The 19,413-nt window shown below is 56.4% G+C and overlaps 1 protein-coding gene and 2 non-coding genes across 3 annotated transcripts; 2 read left to right on the forward strand and 1 right to left on the reverse strand.

Moving 5' to 3' along the window:
- Positions 1–10,011: 10,011 nt before the first annotated feature.
- Positions 10,012–18,182, reverse strand: MOGAT3 (monoacylglycerol O-acyltransferase 3). Its single transcript, XM_054995530.1, has 7 exons — positions 17,991–18,182; positions 17,272–17,379; positions 13,351–13,421; positions 12,681–12,885; positions 12,047–12,218; positions 11,759–11,943; positions 10,012–11,659 (listed from the first exon to the last, which is right to left on the reverse strand). Exons 1-7 carry the CDS (start codon positions 18,058–18,060, stop codon positions 11,505–11,507), a joined length of 966 nt encoding a protein of 321 aa, XP_054851505.1. The 5' UTR covers positions 18,061–18,182; the 3' UTR covers positions 10,012–11,504.
- On the forward strand, positions 10,920–10,991 carry TRNAW-CCA (transfer RNA tryptophan (anticodon CCA)). The gene has a single exon. It is a non-coding gene; the product is annotated as a tRNA-Trp (tRNA).
- Positions 11,303–11,376, forward strand: TRNAT-AGU (transfer RNA threonine (anticodon AGU)). The gene has a single exon. It is a non-coding gene; the product is annotated as a tRNA-Thr (tRNA).
- Positions 18,183–19,413: the final 1,231 nt, after the last annotated feature.

The raw sequence follows: 19,413 nt of genomic DNA on the forward strand, positions 1-19,413 counted from the left end.
TCCGCTCTTTTGGTCGCCCCCTGATTTGTGCCTTGGGTCTCCGTGCAGGGCCCTTTCTCCCAAGGCCAGCCTCCTCCCTCACCTCTGCAGACTTTGTCTCTGCTCTGCGTCTTTGCCTGCTACTTCGGAGCCAGCAGTTGCTTCTCCTTTCCTTAGTTTTCTTTAGATTTTCTTGTACGGAATTCTTGCCCCCTTTCTCCCTCCCTCCCTCCTGGCTGTTTCAGAGTCGCCTTCTCCGGGGCCTTGGTCTTCTTCCCGCTTCTCCTCCTTTTGGCCCCTTCCAGCCTGGCTTCGGTGCTGCTCGCCATTCAGCAGTCGTCACTGAAGGGCTTTGTTCCGGCCAAACGGGAGCCCTTCTGACTCAGGCGGGCTCAGGCTGCCAGAGCTGTTGGCTGCCCCTCCGGGGGGAGGAATCGCGGCAGATGCTCTCCCGTCCCCAGGCCACGCCTCTTCCCCAGCGTCTGCTGCAGCTCCTCTCCGGTCTCCTCGGCCCTTTCCTTCTCCTCCTTGCAACCAATTTTCATTTCTAACCATTTTAATACTTTTAAATTTTTTACATGCTTAGCTACACAAGCCTCACAGAACAAAGCTTTTACCTCGGGGCTCTCTCTTGCCTGCTTGGTGAGGGACAAGGGGGAGAAATCCCAGCCATGAGAACTTTGAACTGCTGTAACACAATGCATTGCTAACCTGCTCTATTGAAACATTGTTTTTAGGACAAGTACCGAGTGCAAGGAAAGGGGGCTGCACTAAGGGAAGGGGGGGCAATGCATGAGTTCTTGGGGGATTGTATAGCTCCAGACCCCTGTCCTACTGAGGCTGCTGTAGGCTCTTGGAATGCAAAGCTCCTTGAAGCTATTGACAACATTACTCCTTGCTGACCCCATTGGCCCTTGGGATGGAAGCCAGCCCTATGGTTTACCACAGAGCTGGGTAACCTAAATAGAGATAGAAGATGCCTAGAAAGATGCTGGCGGGAAACTCATGCTGAAACCGATGGAGTGTGCTACAGAACCCATTGGAGGACCTGTGAAGCTGCAATGAAAGCGGCAAAGAAATGTTATTTCTTGGTAACCGTTGCATCAGCTGGTCCACAACCACGCCACTTGTTCAAGATATCTCAGCATCTTCTAACCACTAACTCTGAACATTTACAGTCTCAAGGTCAGACAATTAGCTGTGAGGCCTTTGCAAAGTTTTTTGTCGATAAAATAGCATGAATATGCTCTGATTTGGATGCCCGCTGTAATACAGATGAGGTGGAAGAAAGGCTGAATACACCACCTGGCTCAAGCATGGACCACTTTGAACCAGTTACAGGGAGAGACCTTAAGAGGATCCTGGCATGTGGGAAAGCCACTCCTTGCCCCTCTTGGCTATTCTAATCAAATAAGGACAACATAAATGAACCACTGAGGTTTATTGTAAATCAATCACTAATTCAGGGCACCTTTCCCCAACAGCTCAAACAGGAGTTATCCTTCCGCTAACTAAAAACTACCCTTAGAGCCAAGCTACAAGTGACGCCTTACACAGGTTGGACACTTGTCAGCTTCCCTCAAGTTTGGATAGTTAATGTAGGCGTCCTGGTTTTACAGCTTGGCTCTCCATTACAGCTGCAAGACCAGGATGCCTACATTTCCCATCAAAACTTGAGGGAAGCTGACAAGTGTCCAACCTGTGTAAGGCGTCACTTGTAGTTTGGCTCTTCGACAAAAATGACATGACCGATTGTCACCCAATCTCCAAAGTGCCCTTTTTGGGCTAAGTGACTGAGAGAGTAGTAGCTGACCAACTCCAGGTCTTCTTGGATAACTGTAGTGCTCTGGGCCCTTTTCAGTCTGGATTCAGACCAGGTCATGGGACAGAGATGGCTCTGGTAGCTTTAGTGGATGATCTCTGTCTGAATATAAACAAAGGCCATGCTTTGTTATTGCTCCTCCGGGATCTATCTGCAGCCTTTGACACAGTAGACCATGCCATCCTGTTGAGGCATTTGGAGACAGAAGTGGGCATCAAAGGATGGGCCTTGAACTATTTTAAATCATTTATCATGGAACGTCCTCAAAGAGTTGCTGTTAGAGACTGGCTATTTCCAGAGTGGGAACTATCTTGTGGGGTTCCACAGGGCACAATTTTATTTCCCATGTTATTCAACCTCTGCATAAGGCCTTTAGGAGAACTCATTGGCAGCTGTGGAGCGGGATGCTGTAAATATGCAGATGACGCCCGACTCGATCAACACAGGATGCAGGAGAAATCTTGGATTGCTGCCTGACAGCTGTGGTCAAATGGCCAAAAGAGAACAACTTGAAGTTGAATCTGGGCGACAACTTACTTTCTCAAATGGTGGAGGAAGTGATGAGGGGCTGGGCCCTACTGAACCTGAAAGGGCTGGTTGATGGGGGTAAAGCTGGTGAGAACCTTGGGGAGAGCTGATCACATCCTCCTAGAATTCCTTTTGCTCTGGGGCACTAAGGGAATTTGCAGCATCTGACGGGCAATATGGTGATACAGGGAAGTCAGCATGGATTTGTCCCCAACAGGTCCTGCCAGACCAACCTCATTTCCTGCTCTGATTGGGTGACAGGCTTACTGGATCACAGGAATGCTGTCAATGGAGTTTATCTGGATTTCAGTAACGCTTTCGACAAGGTTCCTCATGATGTTCTGCTGGGTAAACTGGAGGACTGTGGGCTGGACTCTGGGAGGGTCAGATGGACAGGGAACTGGCTGGACAATCGCACCCATAGAGTAGTTGTCAATGGCATCATCACGTCTGATTGGAGGGAGGTGTCCAGGGGAGTGCCACTAGGTGAAGCCTCAAAACAGCAGTGCAGGTACAGAGGGCCAGGTGTGTGACTTCATCAGCAGGTGATGGGAGTCACAAAAAGACCCCTCTGCCCCCCTTGCTGACTTGTATGGGTGCTGCTGGGCTTGTGCTAGCTCTCCCCAGCTGGGGGAACAATCTCTCCCCTTTGGGCTCCCTGGCTTGCGATGGAGCAACTGAAAAGGTTCGGAGCAGAGCAGCGCTGCACCAGGCCAAGGCAGCCAGGATCTTGGCTTTTTGCCTTGGCTCTTTGTGCTCAGCGCCCCCCTCTGTGGGGTTCCCACCACCAAAGAACAAGGTACTCCGTGCTCAGCCCACCCTGGCCCTGTCATCTGACCCACTGGTATCCTGGCTGGGACTGGCTGCAGCTGACCCCCTCCTTCTAAACTGCATGGCTGATTGAGGACAGACGTGGGGGGGCACTTCCTCCCTTTGCGGGCTGCTTTATGGGCTCTGTTGGGGTTTTCACTGGCATTGGGGGGGGGATCACCAGCATGGTTTAGGAGTGTGTCAGACTAGGATCTGGGGGGCTCAGGTGTGAGCACCCGGTCTGCCATGGAAGCTTGCTAGCTGACTTTTGGGTCAGTCACACACTCTTATACCAACCTACCTCACAGGGGTGTTGTGGTGATAAACAGGAGGAGAGGAGAGTGACGTAAGTTGCTTTGGGTCCCATTAGGGAGAAAGGTGGGGCATAAATGAAGGAATATAAAATAAAAAAAAAATCACTCCATCCACAGCATGCCCCCAACTCTGCCCAGGCTGAAGCTAATGCAGCCCCGGGGTGTGGCTGTCTGCGAGGATACCTTGCCTGTCTTTCAGGTAGGCTGGCATAGCTCAGAGGTACACTAAGGGGCAGGGGTCGTTTCCTAGAAAAAGAGCTGCAGGAACTCATTAGCACAACTCATCAGCATATGCCACACCCCTTGATCAGGCCAAAATGGCCGAGATTTGGCTGCTGCCAGATGGGGGAGTGTTCCTCCACCTGGCAGTGGCCCAATCAGGGCCCTTTTGGCCCCAATCCAGGCCGAAACAGGCCCAAAATGGCTCAAAATGGCCATTTTGGGCACATTTTAGCCTGGATCAGGCTCAAAATGGTCCAGATCAGGTCAGTGCTGGGCAGGGGAGTGGTCCCCCGCCAGGCACCGACCCAATGCTGGCAGTTTTGGTCCTGATCCTGGACGAAACGGGCCCCAAATGGCCAAGAATGGATGTTTGGGCCCAGAAACAGCCAGGACCAGGTCAGTGCCAGGCAGGGGAGGGTTCCCCCACCCGGCACCGACCCGATTCCGGCCATTCCAGCCCCGATCCCAGCAGGAACTGGGCCAAAATGGCCAAAAGTCACCATTTTGTGCCTTTCAGACCCAGATCAGGGCCAAAATGTCCCAGCACTGCCTGGCACTGACCCGGTCTGGGCTGTTTTGGCCCTGATTCAGTGCCGGGAGGCTTCCCCCGCCTGACACCGACCCAAGCCGGGCCCATTCAGCCCTGATCTGGGCCAAAATGAGCCCAAAATTGCCCAAAATGGCCACTTTGGGCCTGTTTCGGCCAGGATCAGGTTCCTCCGCCCAGCACCGACCTGATCCAGGCCATTTTGGCCCAGATTTGGACCATTTTGGCCCCAATCGAGGCCTAAATGGCCCTAAAGTCAGGTGGGCAGGGCCACCTGACTTGGGGGAACGGCTGGAACGCTGTTCCGGTGCATTCCCCCTCGAAATGTGCCCTGCCAAGGGGGCATTTTGATGCTACCCTGAGCTCTTTTGAGCTCAACATTAAATGTAGCCGTCTTGTTTATTTATGTCATTTATTTCTTTTTATTTATTTATCTCACTTATAGTCCACCTTTCTCACTGAGACTCAAGGCAGATTACACAGTGTGAGATTAGCACAATCAGTATCAAGGACATTTCCATAAACAATGCCCTGGGGCAAATAAACATGTTTACAAAGACATAGCATTAAGCAGGAACCTAACACAGAGTGGAAGAAGTGCTGAGACGGAACATGAGCCATTCTAGGGCTGACACTGGGCCACGTGAGGCACGAGTAGCTCACAGGAGCCCATATTCAAAACAGCAGATAGTACATAAGGCAACATAGTGATGAAGTCTCTGGCCCTTAACTCATTAGCAAAGCATCAGAGAGCCCCTCCCTACAAATACAAAAGCCTTTTTGTATTTTTTTGGGTGTTTTTCCCACCCTTAACCTCAGAGTCGCTTTAGAGGGCTCTTCTATTTTTCTTTCTTTGATTCATGCCATTGTGAAATTTCACTCCCAAACCTTATTCTGCTCTTTCTCTTACGCGCTGCTTCCCTCATTTGTTTTGTCCTGCCTTGACTGCCTTCTTCTCCTAGCCCCACCCAACTGTCATCTCTAACCTCTTCCAGCAACTCTGTGGCCCATCTTATTTTTTCTGATATTTCTCCTCATTTCTCATCTTCATTTATTTATTTAAGAAACATCCTTAGAACCTCACCATTGCCCCTCTCTGAGAGCACGTGCTTTGCGTGTGTGCGAGGAGCTCAGAGCCAGTAAGTCTCGGGTCCCCCCTGCTGGGAATAAGGACCTGGGTAGAGGGTGTGGGGGGCAATCCCTGGCCGGGGCCAGCTCCCAGCACAAGTGGCCGGACTCTGAGAAGGGCTCCAATTTGGCATGAATGGACAAACCGCAGAGGAGAAGGGAGGGAACGCTGGAGAAGAAAAGCAGTGGCTCGTGTGCATGTCATGTTTGGCCAGAAGGGGCAGGTGGAGACGTCTGTGTGGTGCTTGGACCTGCCCATCCCTGGGAAATAACGTCATTCCTAGAAAATGTACTTCCCGTAGTTTGCGTGGGGCTAATTCTGGCTTGTTTAGGGCCAAAATTGGCCACAGTGAAATGCAGTGTTGCCAGGGACCCCCCCCCCCCGCTCCTGTTATGGGGCCTGCCATGGACTACGTCAGTCTCCTGTGTTGCTGTTTTAAAGATCCACCAAAGACTCTGATCTGGGACAGCATTGCCCAGGCCTGTATCCTGTTCCCCCTGCTGCAATGGACTGTGCCATCCATGTCTGCCTCCTGCCTCCTTGGGCACCCACCTCACCTGGGCCCAGAGCCACGCTGCCAGCAGCACAATGCCAGCCGGAGGGGAACCTCCACAAGCCTGGCCAGGCACCCCCTGGTCAGTTCCCGCAGGGGCCCCCTTGCAGGACGGTCACTGAGTCTGCCCTCACCACTGGGCAGCCTGCTAGCAAGCCCAAGCCGTGCCAAGGAAGAAGCCATGCTCCCATGCAGCAAAAGAGCCAGCCTGGACAGTTTACTTCAAGGCTGCCATTTCGTGAAAGCGAGCCGGTCACGTCCGCAGCGGCCAGCCTCACCCTGCTATGCATATTTTGAAAGCCGCCCCGAAATGGAAGCTACGTGTCGAATGTCCGGAACAGCTAATGGACGCACCTCAATGCAACCGCCTCATTCCAGAACTGTTGCCATCAAGACAAGGCCAGCTTCCTGGCAGATCCAATCAACCCACCCGGCGCTCCCCTCCTTTGTTCCCTCTTCCAGAGGTGTCACAATCATACAATCAAATACTAAAGTGGCCCATCAAGGATAGTTGTAGAACCCATTAAGCCTTTGTTCCCCTTTTGAGAACCACATGGAAGACACTAGCCTAAGGGTACGTTTGGGGGTATTTAAGCAGGCTTCCCCTGCCATGAGGCGCGTGCCATTCCTATCCTGACCCTCTGCCGTCTCTCTGCGTGTCTAGTGCAGGCATTAGATACCGCCACACTTCGCTGCTACATCATTATTCCACGCCGTGACCAGGTGCGTATTGCCCAGTTCCTTCGATCTCAAGTGGGTCCTCCTGCTAATACAAACGGCTCTATTTTTCCTACTCTTTATTTCCTAGTGTCTTGTATGTACCTTGTTTGTGTGTGTTATTATAGGAATATGCAACACTATTAGTAAAAACACATTTTATCTTTATTAGTCTCACCTCTTTATTGCACGAGTAATCTGGAAGAGGGACTCCGGTATAGCTGGTTAAGATCTGCAATAATTAAAACCCAGACTGCAAGCTAATCCCCCCATAAAACAGCAGTTCTGGTAACAGCGGGAGCATGCCCCCGGTTGGTGAGACAATGTCTCTTCAAGATGTGACATCGCATCCCAACGGGAGCATGACTGATGCACACTTTCGCCAGCTACCTGCCAGCGGTGGATGATCTCTGTGGAGTTTGCCACCTCCCACCGATCACCAGTGATTGGCAGGGAATGGGCCAACCCCCCCCCCCCCAGGGGATTGCCCACTATTGGTGGCAGGGCCGGATTGAGGGGGGGCAGGGGGGTAGTCTGCCCCCAGCACTGCCAGGGAGGGGGCGCCCGGAGCAGCTGCCAGCTGCCAGAGCGTGCAGGCAGCAGCGCAGGCAGCCTCACAGCCCCCCGTGCTGCCTTTCACCTGCCCCGCGGGACAGGGGGCGGCTGGCTTGCTGCACACCCCCTGTCCTGCAGGGCAGGCAAAGGGCAGCGTGGCTGCCCGCGCCATGCACCTGCCCCACAGGAGAGGGGGCAGCCAGCCGCCCCGTGTCCTGCAGGGCAGCTGCATGGCACGGGCGACCTCACAGCCCCCTGCGCTGCCTTTTGCCTGCCCTGCAGGACAGGGGGTGCGCGGCAAGCTGGCCGCCCCCTGTCCTGCGGGGCAGGCAAAAGGCAGCACAGGGGGCTGAGAGGCCGCCTGCGCCATTCGCCTGTGCAGAGGCAAATGGCGAGGGCGGCTTCCCAGCCCCGCACACTGCTTCCGCTGCCCTGCATGATGACATCACCCAAATGACATCATCATGCAATGCTGGGAGCGCGCGCGTGTGCTGTGCCCTGGGTGCCGGCAACCGTAGATCTGGCCCTGATTGGTGGGCAACTGGGAAGCCTACCACACACGTGGAGAACCGTTTCACAGGGCAACCCTAAAACTCTTTCCTGGTATTAAGTTCCATTGAGTAGACTTCAGTACACATCTAAGAAGATCTCTTAGGATTACATTTTTGCTCACTCCACCTGGGCATTATGCAGCTGAAGAAGTGAGCTCTGACTCAGAAAAAGTTCATGCTGGAATAAATGTTATTAGACTTACACAGTTTTAAAGTTGACAATGAGGAAATTGAAACTATTCAAGATTTTCTGCGTCTTGGCTCAATCATCAACCAAAAAGGAGACTGCAATGAAGAAATCAGAAGAAGATTGAGGCTTGGAAGAGCAGCTGTGAGGGAGCTAGAAAAGATCCTTAAAGATAAAGGTGTCTCTCTAGGAACCGAGATCAAGATAATCCAAACTATGGTATTCCCCATTACGATGTATGGATGTGAAAGTTGGATGGTAAAGAAAGCTGACTGGAAAAAAATTGATTCATTTGAAATGTTGTGCTGGAGGAGAGTTTTGCAGATACCATGGACAGCCAAAAAGACAAATAAGTGGGTACTAGATCAAATCAAGCCTGAATTCTCTCTAGAAGCTAAAATGACAAAACTGAGGCTGTTGTACTTTGGTCACATCATGAGAAGGCAAGAGTCTCTGAAAAAGTCAATAATGCTAGGAAAAGTGGAAGGCAGCAGGAAAAGAGGAAGACCTAAAATGAGATTGCTTGACTCACTGAAAGAAGCCACGTCCTCCAGTTTGCAGGATCTGAGTAGGTCTGTTAGAGATAAAACGTTTTGGAGGTCTTTCATTCATAGGGTTGCTATAGGTCGGAGGTGACTTGACGGCACATAACACACACACACACACACACACACACAGAGTCTTTCAGGTGCCACTGGACTCCTGTTTTGTTTTGTGAAAGGCTTGCTAAATTTGGTAAAACAAAACAACAGTACAGTGGCATCTTAAAGGCTAAAAATATTTGTTTCAAGATGAGCTTTCCCCTGAAAAGCAAACACTCATTTTATAAAAAGAATAAATAGGACATTTCCTAGGTTTTTTCTTTAAAGATGTGATGGTTGGGGTCGTCACAAAGTGGTCCCGCTCTTCACCCACCAAGGCGTGTCCCTCCTGAGATTTTGTGTGGCTCCAAGTGGAGTTGCAGAGATCTGCCACCTTCCACATAGGTAAGGGATCGCGAAGCAACCCAATAGGCCAACACCTTCATGGCTCACTTGGAGCAGCGCTTCCTCAGTTCTCACCCACAGACACCCCTCTTGTACCCAAGAGCCATTGATGACATTTTTATTGCCTGGGAAAGAAGCCCTGGAGGAATTTCACCAGACCTGCTGCAACTTCCACCCAACCATCATCCCGACCATGAATCAACCCGCATAGGAGGTACTTTTTCTAGACACCACTGTACACAGGCATGATGGAAGCGTAAGAACCACCTTATACCAAAAACCTACTGATCACCAAACGTATCAATGCACCTCCATTCATCCGCCCAAGCACACCAGGCAAGCCATCCTCTCCAGCCGAGCTCTACCTACAGCCACATCCACTCTAGTCCCTCTGACAGACACTCCCATCTCCGTGATCTACAACAGAGACTTCTGGAATTACAGTACCCACCAGATGCAGTAAGATCAACAAAGCCAGAATGATACCGAGGGATGACCTGCTATAGGATAAGCCCGAATGGAACAGCAGCAGAACACGATTGGTAGTCACATACAGTTCCCAGCTCAATGCCATAGACAATGCTGCTCTCTCGCCGGCAGTGGGAGGCAAACCTCCTCTTGCCCACAGGCAGCCCCCCCCACTTGAAACAACCCCTCACTCACACCAATGCACTCCCCACACGGCTAGGCACTCTGGGACCAGGGCCTGCAATAAACCCAGGTGCCCACTCGCCCCACCCCCACCCCGTGCCCACTCCCACACCACCATCACTGGCCCTAACAGCACCAGCGATACCCGCTCGGGCTCCTTCACGTGTCCCTCTTCCAACATGAGGTATGCCATCAGGCGTCAGCAGTGCCCTCCCACTCTCTGTATTGGACAAGCAGGCCAGCCCCTTCGCGGAAGACCAAACGGACACAAATCTGCTATCAAAAGTCACAACGTTCAAAGACCAATGGGGGGGGGCAATTTAATCTGCCAGGACATGCCATCGCTAACCTAAGAGTAGCAGTTCTCAGGCAGAAAAAAACCCAAAGGAAAATCACAAAGTCAGATTGTGGAAACGGAGTTTATTTGCAAATTTGGAACAACGACCCCCCCCCCCACCCACCCAAGGGTCGAGAGATGTTTGTCCTTGCATTTGCAGGTGCTAATTTCCTGCACTTCACACCCCTGCTCTGTCAAGCTAACTGCAGCAGGTGTCACAGCCGGCTTCCTGACACTCTCCCGTGCAATCCCCCTCCCAGCCGCTTGTTGGTCTCTAAGGTGCCGCTGGACCTGAAATATTAAAGGCTCATGAAGCTCAGGCTCAGGAGCGCCTCCGTCCTAGGCCAACGGAATTTCCCAGGGGATAAGATTTCCTGAGTCAACCCTCACTTCATCAGATAAAGCTAACAGGTCTAGACTGAAATCAAAGGAAGAGGAGCCCCTTCTTATCCCAGCAGGCACCTTCCTAGACTAGTTTATGGAAGAAGCTGCTATGGGAAGAAAATAATAAGAACGGCTGAGCACTTCTATTCCGCTCTTCTAGGCAGATGGGCCTCACTCGGAGCAGTGAAGGAATTCAGTGTCATCATTATCCCCCCAATACAGCTGGGGCTGAGAGCAGAGGCTGTCTCCAGCCGGGCAGCCAGAGCAGGAGAGGGCCAGCCTGCAGTCCAGCCACTCAGCTGCTAGGCCACAGCAGCCCACCAGGTTGGCTTTTGGGCGCCCCGGGGACCCGGATCCTTTCTGCTTCAGGCCTGTGCCTACCGCCCCCCCCCACACACACCTTCAGGCTAGCCGGGCACAGGTGCGCTGCCAGAGCCGGGCTTGTTCCTTCCTGCCAGGGCTTCCGGGGCCCCAAGGAGGAGGAGGATGCAGCCAGAGAAAGCGCCGTTCTTCAAAAGGTGGCAGCGGGCATAGTCCTGGGCCCCAGCGGGCAGCGGGCACGAAGTAGGGGAGGCACGAGGGAGGCACCCAGGAAGCACAGGGAGCCATCGTAGAGAGTAAAAGTAGCGATGAATCAAAGCAGCGATGACCTCGTGGCGCAACGGTAGCGCGTCTGACTCCAGATCAGAAGGCTGCGTGTTCGAATCACGTCGGGGTCAGCGTTGGAGTTTTCTAAACTTCTTTTGGAAGTGAGGCGCTGGCGCTCCAGCGCCTGGGACGTTTGTTTTACACTCTGCGGGTGCTCAGCGACATCCCCACCTGAGATCCCCTTCGGTGGCGCGCGCAAAACGGCGCCCCTGGGCTGCCAAGGGGCGCGCTTCACCGCCTTCCCCTCCACAACAGAGCGGCCGCTACCCGATCCAGGCCGCCGGAGCGCCTCTCGGGCGGACTCCGGCGCGGACAGCCCTGCCCCCCCCCCCGCCGCTCGTGCGGAGAACTGCCGCGGCAGCCGAGCAGACAGCCAGCAGGCGGCGCCGTGGCTTAGTTGGTTAAAGCGCCTGTCTAGTAAACAGGAGATCCTGGGTTCGAATCCCAGCGGTGCCTGTAGCGGGCCCTTTTCTCCCTCCCCGGCGGACGGCGTCCCTTTTAGGAAGCTTCGGTCGGAGCTGGGGCGGAGCGGCCTCCCACGTTGCGGGCTGGGCCGGGCGTCTTCGCTGCTGGGGGGCAGCCGGCTAGGCGACGAGGAGCTGCTGCGAGGGGGCCAGGCCGCAGGCGCCCTTGTGGGCCTCGAAGAGCGCGCGGAGGGCGGCCACGTAGAGCCCGTGGTAGTGCGCGACCTCTTCCTGCGTGGGCGCCGGGCGGCGCGGCACCGGGATGGGCGCCCCCACTGCGGAGACAGGAGACGAGAGGCGGGGGGCTGCGGGCGGGCAGGGCAGGGCAAGGCAAGGCAGGCGGGCGCGCCCCCGCCCCGCCGCGCCCCTCTTACCCACGACGGTGACCGGCGCGGCGAAGGGCAGGAGGCCCCAGGAGCCGCCGCGGAAGAGGCAGGGCGCGAAGCCGGCCCACCGCTTGAAGGCCTCCTGGAGGCGGCGTGCGAGGCTGCCGTCGGCGAACTGCAGCTGCCGGAAGAGGTCGGTCTCGCCGAAGGAGTACACCGGCACCAGGGCGGCCCTGCGGGGCGAGAGCAGAGGTCAGGCGGGCCAGGGCGGGCCAGCGCCGGGCTCGTCCCCGAGGGAGGGAGGGACCCCCCCCCCCCCGCGCGGCCGGGCCCTACCCGTGCTGGAGCGCCAGGCGCACAAAGCCTCGCCGCCCCTGCAGGCGGACGCGCTGCTCCCCGGGGCTGCAGTCCAGCGATTCCGCCGCGCCCCCCACCACGATGACCACCGCGTGGCCCGGGCCGCCCCGCAGCAGGAAGTCCAAGGAGCGCTTGCTGACCGGCACCATGCCTGCAAGCAGAGAAGGAAGGCGGGCGCGGTCAGAGAAGCCCCGCGGGCACGCACAGAGAGGGAGCCACGGGTGTCCCCGGCCCCGCCCCGGCCCCCCGGAGGCTCCTTGGTGCTTGCTAGGGCTGGACAGCTGTGGCTGGTCCTGTAAACAGTGGCCCTGCCCTCTGTCACGCGTGCCTTGGAGACATTGGGGTTGACTACTGCAGCGCACTCTGCACGGTGCTGCCCTTGACATGGATCGGAAACCTTAGCCTATACAAAATGCATCTGCCAGGGTCTTCCGTGAGCGGGGGGGGGGGGGAACGGGGGACGGACGGACGAACGATGTTACGATGTTTCCCCCCAGCCTTACCACAGTTATGACATCTGCATGGGGGGGGGTCACATCTCGAGCCTGTGACCTTCTATCTGGCCAGCAAAAGCTCTGCCACAGGGCCGGGCCGCCCCCGCGATGCAGCCTACCTGAGCTCATCATATACTCGCGGTACACAGGCATGTGGAAGAGCCCGCTGAGGAGACAGAGGCTGGACTTGAGGCCAGGGAAGGTCCGGGAGAAGCCGGTCGCCTCTGTGCAGAAGGTGGAGAAAGCCCCCGCGCAGATGATGCCGTGGGGGTGAGAGCCCAGCACGTAGTTCCGAGTGGGGGGCAGTTCTGCTGTCTTCACCAGCTGCGAGTCAGAGAATTGGGTGGGACCTGGTTTTCTGGCCCATCCTGAGCCCCGCGGCATCAGGGCTGGCACCAAGAACAACCCCTCCCCGCTGCTTCCCATCCTGCCCTTGAGAGAGACGCCACAGCAGAGCGGCCCAGGCCCCGTGTAGGCTGTGCCCCAAAATACTGGCCTGGGTCTGCACTAGCCCCACCTTCCAAGCAACCCCTCTGGCTCTCTCCTCCAAGCCCCCTTGCTCTTCCTTGCCAGTCCAGGAACTGCCCTGCACAAGCATTAGGGTGCATTCTCCTTCTCCCTCAAGTGTAGATGGGACAGCAACCGCGTCCCTTCTGGGTTCGCTAGGCACCCACGTGCTAGGCCAGCACTAGAGCCCAGCAGCCAGATGCTCCCCCCTGTCCCAAGCCCCTTCTCCCACCCTGTTCCCCCAGCCAGATGCTCCCCCCTGTCCCAAGCCTCTTCTCCTACCTTGATGGGGAAATAATCCCGGTGGAGCTGCCAGAGCCTCCACCTCCTCATCCACTCACAACGGCGACCACCTGCAAAGCAAGCAAAGGGCAGCTTACGGCCTGTGGTATCCTTTCCTTTATGGGCTTGCCTTTGGTACCAGAGCAAATCCTTCCTTCTGGACAAGGGCCTTCGATTTTTTAAAAATAGCTTTTAGGAATGTATTGTCAAAGGCTTTCACGGCCGGAGAACAATGGTTGCTGTGGGTTTTCTGGGCTGTATTGCCGTGGTCTTGGCATTGTAGTTCCTGACGTTTCGCCAGCAGCCGTGGCTGGCATCTTCAGAGGTGTAGCACCAAAAGACAGAGATCTCTCAGTGTCACAGTGTGGAAAAGATGTTGGCAGGTCATTTGTATCATTGTAGACATGGATACAAACGTCAGGAACTACAATGCCAAGACCACGGCAATACAGCCCGGAAAACCCACAGCGACCCGCTTTTAGGAATATTTTATACAGTATCTTTCTAGCATGAGAATGCATTGCTTTACTTTAGCTGAAATTGCATGCACATTTTATTGCAAATTAAAATATTGCAGATTACTAATTCTGCCCAAACTAGCCCAAGCTTGTCAGAGCCCAGAAGTTAAGCAGGGGAAGCCCTGGTTAGTGCTTGGATGGAAAAACACCAATGAAGTCCAGGGTTGCTACTCAGAATCAGGCAATGGGAAATCTCTTGCCTTGAAAACCCCATGAGGGGTTGCCAGAAGTTGGCTGCAACTTGACGGCACTCTACACACACAACGCTGTTTATTCTTAGCCCAGAAAGGTGTGCCCACCTGTCAGCATCTCACTCATTTCCAGGGACATGTCCCCGGTCCCCAGCAACACATCCAGTCAGATGCCTCCAGCTCCAGTGCTTGACCTGAAGGCTGATCTTTGTTTACAGATTTGAGCAACCCTCAAAAGCAAAATGGGGAGATTGCTGAGATGTGACAGCAGAAAATCTTGGGACGGACACCTGGACTTGAACAGCGTTTTGCAGAAGGAAATGTCTAAAGAAGTCAGTCAGAGGCAATAAGAGATGATATTTTAGAGCTAATTGGAAAATTAAGAACTAAAACAAATCACTGGTTCCAGATGGCCTGTGCCGCAGGGCTGTTAGAGAACTCAGGTGCTGAATTGTTTATCTCCTGACAACACAATCTCACTCAAACTGGCTCCTTTGCCCCGGAATTGTAAAGAAATGAACAAAATGCTGATTTTTTTAAAAAAAGCATCATAGGTTGAGGAGTGGAAGTCGGGAAATTGCAGGGAAGGGATCCTGCTCCAGGTAAAATGGTGTGTGTGGGTGGGGGTGGGGCTGTTAACAAAGAGGGAATAATCCAGTGCCTTTTGGCATTCTTTAGGAGGGTAAATACAGAAATCATTAGCAACTACACAGGTTAGGAGGAAGTGACATCGTGTAGTTGACCTTCTAAAAGGCTTTCAACAAGGTTCCTCCCCAAGGCTCCCATGTGAGCTCAGCAGGCCTGTGGATCTTCCCCAGGGGTTCTAAGTAGTCAAACAGCAGGGAGCAGAAGTGGACAGGTCTCACGGTGGACAAAGCAAGCAGAGGCGTCCCCCCCACCCCATGTCTGCGCTAGGACTGTCGCTAGATTGCCTGGAATTGAGGGAAAGTGGCCAAGTTGGTGTGAGACACTGAATGATCCAAGATGGTGAAAACCAACGCAGAACCTGAGGAGCTCCCAGAGGCCCTCTCCCAACTGGGTGGCAGTGTGGCGAACGAGGGCTGAGCGTTGATACGAAGCCTCTGAACGGCCCCTTTAGCAGCTTCCCCTACGCCGGTGACACAAGCCTTTTGTCAGCCGAGCCCAAAGAGGCAATGGAAGCCCAGGGCGGTTGCATCTGGAGGCTGGAGGAGGGCAGTGCCACCGCTCTCAGCATATGGGTGCTGTTGGACCTGCAGTAGAACCGATCAAGGTGGCAGGAGTGAGACTGCTCTGGAGAGGGTTACAGGAGCAGGCCCCATGCTTGGAGGTAGTAGAGGTGTGCTTCCTCGTGGGGAGCTTCAGGGCTCCTCTGTGGCCTCCGGTCAGCTGTGCTTGGCTTGTCAGTTGCAGCCACCCTTGAGAAGTGGGATCTGGCCACATCCTTCGATTTGTTAGTCCCTGCTAGGCTACTACAATGCTCTCCACGTTGGGCTACCTTTGAAGATGGCCACGTGTTCCACTGGTCTTAAAAACTTTCACTGGGTCGCTCAAGCCCAGTTCCAGGTGCCACGTTCTTCCGTTTAAAGCCTTGAATGGGTCAGGGCTGTGCCGGTGGTAGCCCAAGTGGCAATGTTTCGTGGTCTCTTAAAGACTAGACAAATGCAGAAGCTTTTGTGAACCGAAATCTCTTCACCGGACACCTGAACTATGACACTGCAGAGACAGGTGTCTGTGGGGCACCCAGAAGAGCAGGGAGACGAGAAGGTGATGACGAAGAGACACCTGAAGGACCAGCCACCTGAGATGCTGCAGAGCGCAGAGCAAAAGAAGATCCGGGGGCCCAAAGGGACATGGGTCCTTCTGACTGGACAGCGCCAGAGATCAACACCTCTGGAAGAGCCCTCCGTCCTGAACCAAAGACTCATCACCAGCAGTAACGGGGTGTCGAAATGGAGGTACACCCCTGGTGCCAACACTGCCCCCATCACTGCCACATTGTCAGCCCCCCCCCCTTCAAGGGCTCCTTCAGCTGTTCATTTTCAGAGATGTCCCTGGACAGCAAAGCCCTTTCGCGTTGGCAACAGCCAGCCAGGGAGAGCCACCTCCAGGCCAGAGAACAAAGGGGCTCACGTGGCCCACTGCGTGGCAGGACTGCCCCCTCAGTGGTGGCGGAGGGTGCCATCAAGTCACAGCTGCTGCGGTTTCAAGGCAAAAGACTAAGGTGGGCTGCTGCCGCCTGCCTCTGCAGCCCTGGATTTCTTTGGTCTCCCATCCAATTACTAACCGAGCCCAGCCCTGCTTAGCTTTCAAGCCCTGACAGGATCAGGCTCTCCTTCCTCTCTTGTCAATTCTGTTCAACTAAAACTAAGAAGAAACTTGATTCTTGTCTAGCACGTTATTTTTCAGTAAAAGAAATACGCTTTACACTAAGAATTTATTTGTGGCTTTTGATGAAGCTGTGAGCCTTGTGAAACGGGACAATTTAGCCAGGCAAACCCGTTGCCAATCTCCCGCCGGGAGCAGCCGGAGAGTGTGGGCGCCCCCCTGTCCTTTTGATTTGACCCTGGGCACTGGTGAATAAAGCTCTGGCTTGCAGCAGCGGTCTTTTGGCGTGTCCTTGGTGTGCCTTTTGCCTTGGAGTTTGGGACCGTCCCCCCCTGTCCTTCTGCCTATTCCAGTCTGAACATACCCGAGGGACGTGTCGGCCTGCAGGCGCTGAGCTGGCATTCCTGTGGGCCTTTGACCCCTAGGGGTGGAGAGGGCTGGCCCAGGAGAGAAAGGGCTGCCCTGCCCAGCAGGGGTGGTGCAAACTGTTCCTCGGCCTTTCCTTGCCCTGTTCAGCACAGCTGGGAGTGGCCTGCCCTCCTGCCGGTTGGCAGTTGGCACTTTCCCCTGTACTCTGTCCCCTCATCACCAGCCTATCTGCAGGCTGAGGTTATGACGCAACAAGCTCTCTGCCCTCCCGCAGATCCGGCCCTTGTGTGCCTCCTGCTGGCGCCTGACAGAACTGCTCTGAGCTGCAGCCGCCAAGCCGCAAGGCAGGCAGCGCCCCCTGAGGCTGGGGGCACGTGGGGTGCTGTAGTTTCCCAGGCGTTGCTCCCGTCCTGGGTCTGGAATCCAGGTGGGCATCTCGGAGCAACTGCTTGTGTGTGTGTGGGGGGGGGGGGTGAGCTTCGTGCTCACAGCAGGCTTTGGTTTGGCTTGCCGCGGAGGGCTGGGGAGGGGCTCACCTCGCTCGGGGGTCTCCCAGTCCATGATCCACCAAGCAACGTAAAGGACCGTGACAGACCAGTAGGAGGTGAAGAGCAGGTAGATCAGGAGGCCGGTGAAGAAGAGGCCTGTGGAGAGCAGGGCAGAGGCGCCGTGAGGGGCAGGCCGAGGCCAGGGACCGCTCCTTGGGTCAGGGACGGGCAGCCTTTGCCCTTCAGACTCGGCGATTACAAAGAAGGCCAATGTAAGGCACGCAACAAATCACGCACGAAAACTGGAGAACAACAATATCAGAGAACGAGGCAAGAAAGCGGGATACTAATAATCCCCCCCTCCCCTACGCGAATCTCAAAAACTGCCTACGCTTCGCAGGCATGGAAGCAACGAGCCGAAGCCCTCTTCCGAAGAGGCGCTTCCGAGGAGCCTGCGGGGCCGACCGGCCGCGGTTTCTCTGCTTGCGCCGTCGGGGTGCCGCTCTCTGCAAGGGGCAACGCGGCTCACACCGCGGGCGGGGAAAGGCAGCGAGGCCAGCAGCAGGAGAAGCGCCCCAAGCCAACCCCTCCGGGCGGGCAAAGCGGGGATCTCGAAAGCGGCAGCCAGCCCGGCACCGTCGGGGCGACCAAGCAGCGGGGGGGGGGGGGGCTCCGGTGAAGGCTGGCCCGGCGGAGAGGGCGGCCGGCGGCCCACGGAGATGCTCCCGGCCGGGAGAAGGGGGGCCTGTGCGGACCGAGGCACCCACCGAAGAAGAGGAAGGTCATCACCCACTGGAGGACGCTCAGCGCCGCCAGGTGCGCCCGGGCGCGGGCCATCCTCCTCGCCCGCCGCTGCCGCTCGCCTCCCGGGCAGCCCTGCAGCACAAAGCCGGCGCTGCTGCCAGGGGCCCCGCTCCCTCGGGATGCCGCCCCCGCTCCTCCGTGGCCCGCCTGCCGGCCTCGCCGCTGCACTTTGGCCCCGCTTGGAGGCGGGCGGGCGCCGATAAGGAGCTCGCCGTCAGCTGGGGCGTGGGCGCGGGCGAAAGGCGGGCGCCTGGGCCGCCCCAGATCTCGCAGGCAGAGGCAGCCCGGTGGTCAGCCCGCGAGGGCGAGGGCGGGCAAGGGATGCGCGAGGCTGCCCGGGCTGGAGAGGGGGTCTCCGGGGGCCCGGGGGCGCCCTCGGGCGGCCGTCGGCGCTGCGCTGTCCGGGCTGTGCGGCGGGGCTCCTGGCTGGGCGTCGGCTTAGTCCGAAAGAAGCGCTGGGCGAACCACGGAGCGGCGCTGAAGGCTCCGTGGGGCCAGAGGGGGTCGCAGCAGGGCCGGTGCCGTCGCGGGAGGGTTGCGCCAGCCCCTGCGCTGCCGCGTTCCTCGGCCGCCAGAAGCACGGAGGCAGCCGCCCGGGGCTGGCGTCCCGCTCGGGGCTCCTCGGTCTCTCCAAGTCCCAAGTGGCCATCCGGAAAGGGGCGCCTTTTCTATGAAGAGTTGGGTCCCTTCTGGGGAGGCTGAAGTTTGGAGCCCCGCAGGAGACGCGCCGGTCCCTTGGCGGCAGCAGGACCGCCCCCCACCAGTGCCGAGCCGGTAACGACTTGCACTAGCGCACCCCCCCCCCAATTAACTTTCGAAGTAGGGGAAGGAGTTGCCAAACGGGGGCTTCGGGAGCCGAGCAGCCTCACCTGGGCGAGAGAAATACCCCTGGCGGCAGGAAAGGCGGGCGCGCTCCTCACCATCCTCCGGGCAGACCCCGCCGCCCCCGCCCCTCAGTGTTTTGAGACCCTGGCTGTGAACCAGACACTACCCACGGGAGAATTCTGCAACCCACCGCGATGGATGGGCATGGCCCTGTGTGCCTCGGTTCCTAGTGCCAGTGGAGATGCCAACAGCGCGGGGAGGCAGGCAGGCAGGCAGGCAGGCCTCTCGGCTGGGTCGTCTCAGTCCTCAGCGCGCCAACTCTGTTCCCACAAAAGGCAGCCCTGTCCCTTTTGGCCCAGGCGTTACCGCACAGGCTCCCTTTCACGTGTCTCCGTAGCCTGCAAAATCTCTAACTCGGGTTTAGGACACTCCTCCGGAACCGCTCCGTGTCAGGGGGAACCTCTTCGCGCTCCCACGGCCTGGCTAGCAGGGACACGTGACACACTTACCAGTTCGGGATCGTTCCCGGCCGGGACAGCGCGCAAGCCCAGCAAGGGAGCG

This window comes from Eublepharis macularius, chromosome 12 (assembly GCF_028583425.1).
Source record: "Eublepharis macularius isolate TG4126 chromosome 12, MPM_Emac_v1.0, whole genome shotgun sequence".
Lineage (NCBI taxonomy): Eukaryota > Metazoa > Chordata > Lepidosauria > Squamata > Eublepharidae > Eublepharis > Eublepharis macularius.

Coding starts and splice junctions, on each gene's coding strand:
- MOGAT3 (XM_054995530.1), bottom strand. CDS start 18,060: ATGGCCCGCGCCCGGGCGCACCTGGCGGCGCTGAGCGTCCTCCAGTGG. Junction 17,380..17,990: donor GATGACCTTCCTCTTCTTCG/GTGGGTGCCTCG, acceptor TGCTCTCCACAG/GCCTCTTCTTCACCGGCCTC. Junction 11,944..12,046: donor CGCCTGGCGCTCCAGCACGG/GTAGGGCCCGGC, acceptor CTCGCCCCGCAG/GGCCGCCCTGGTGCCGGTGT.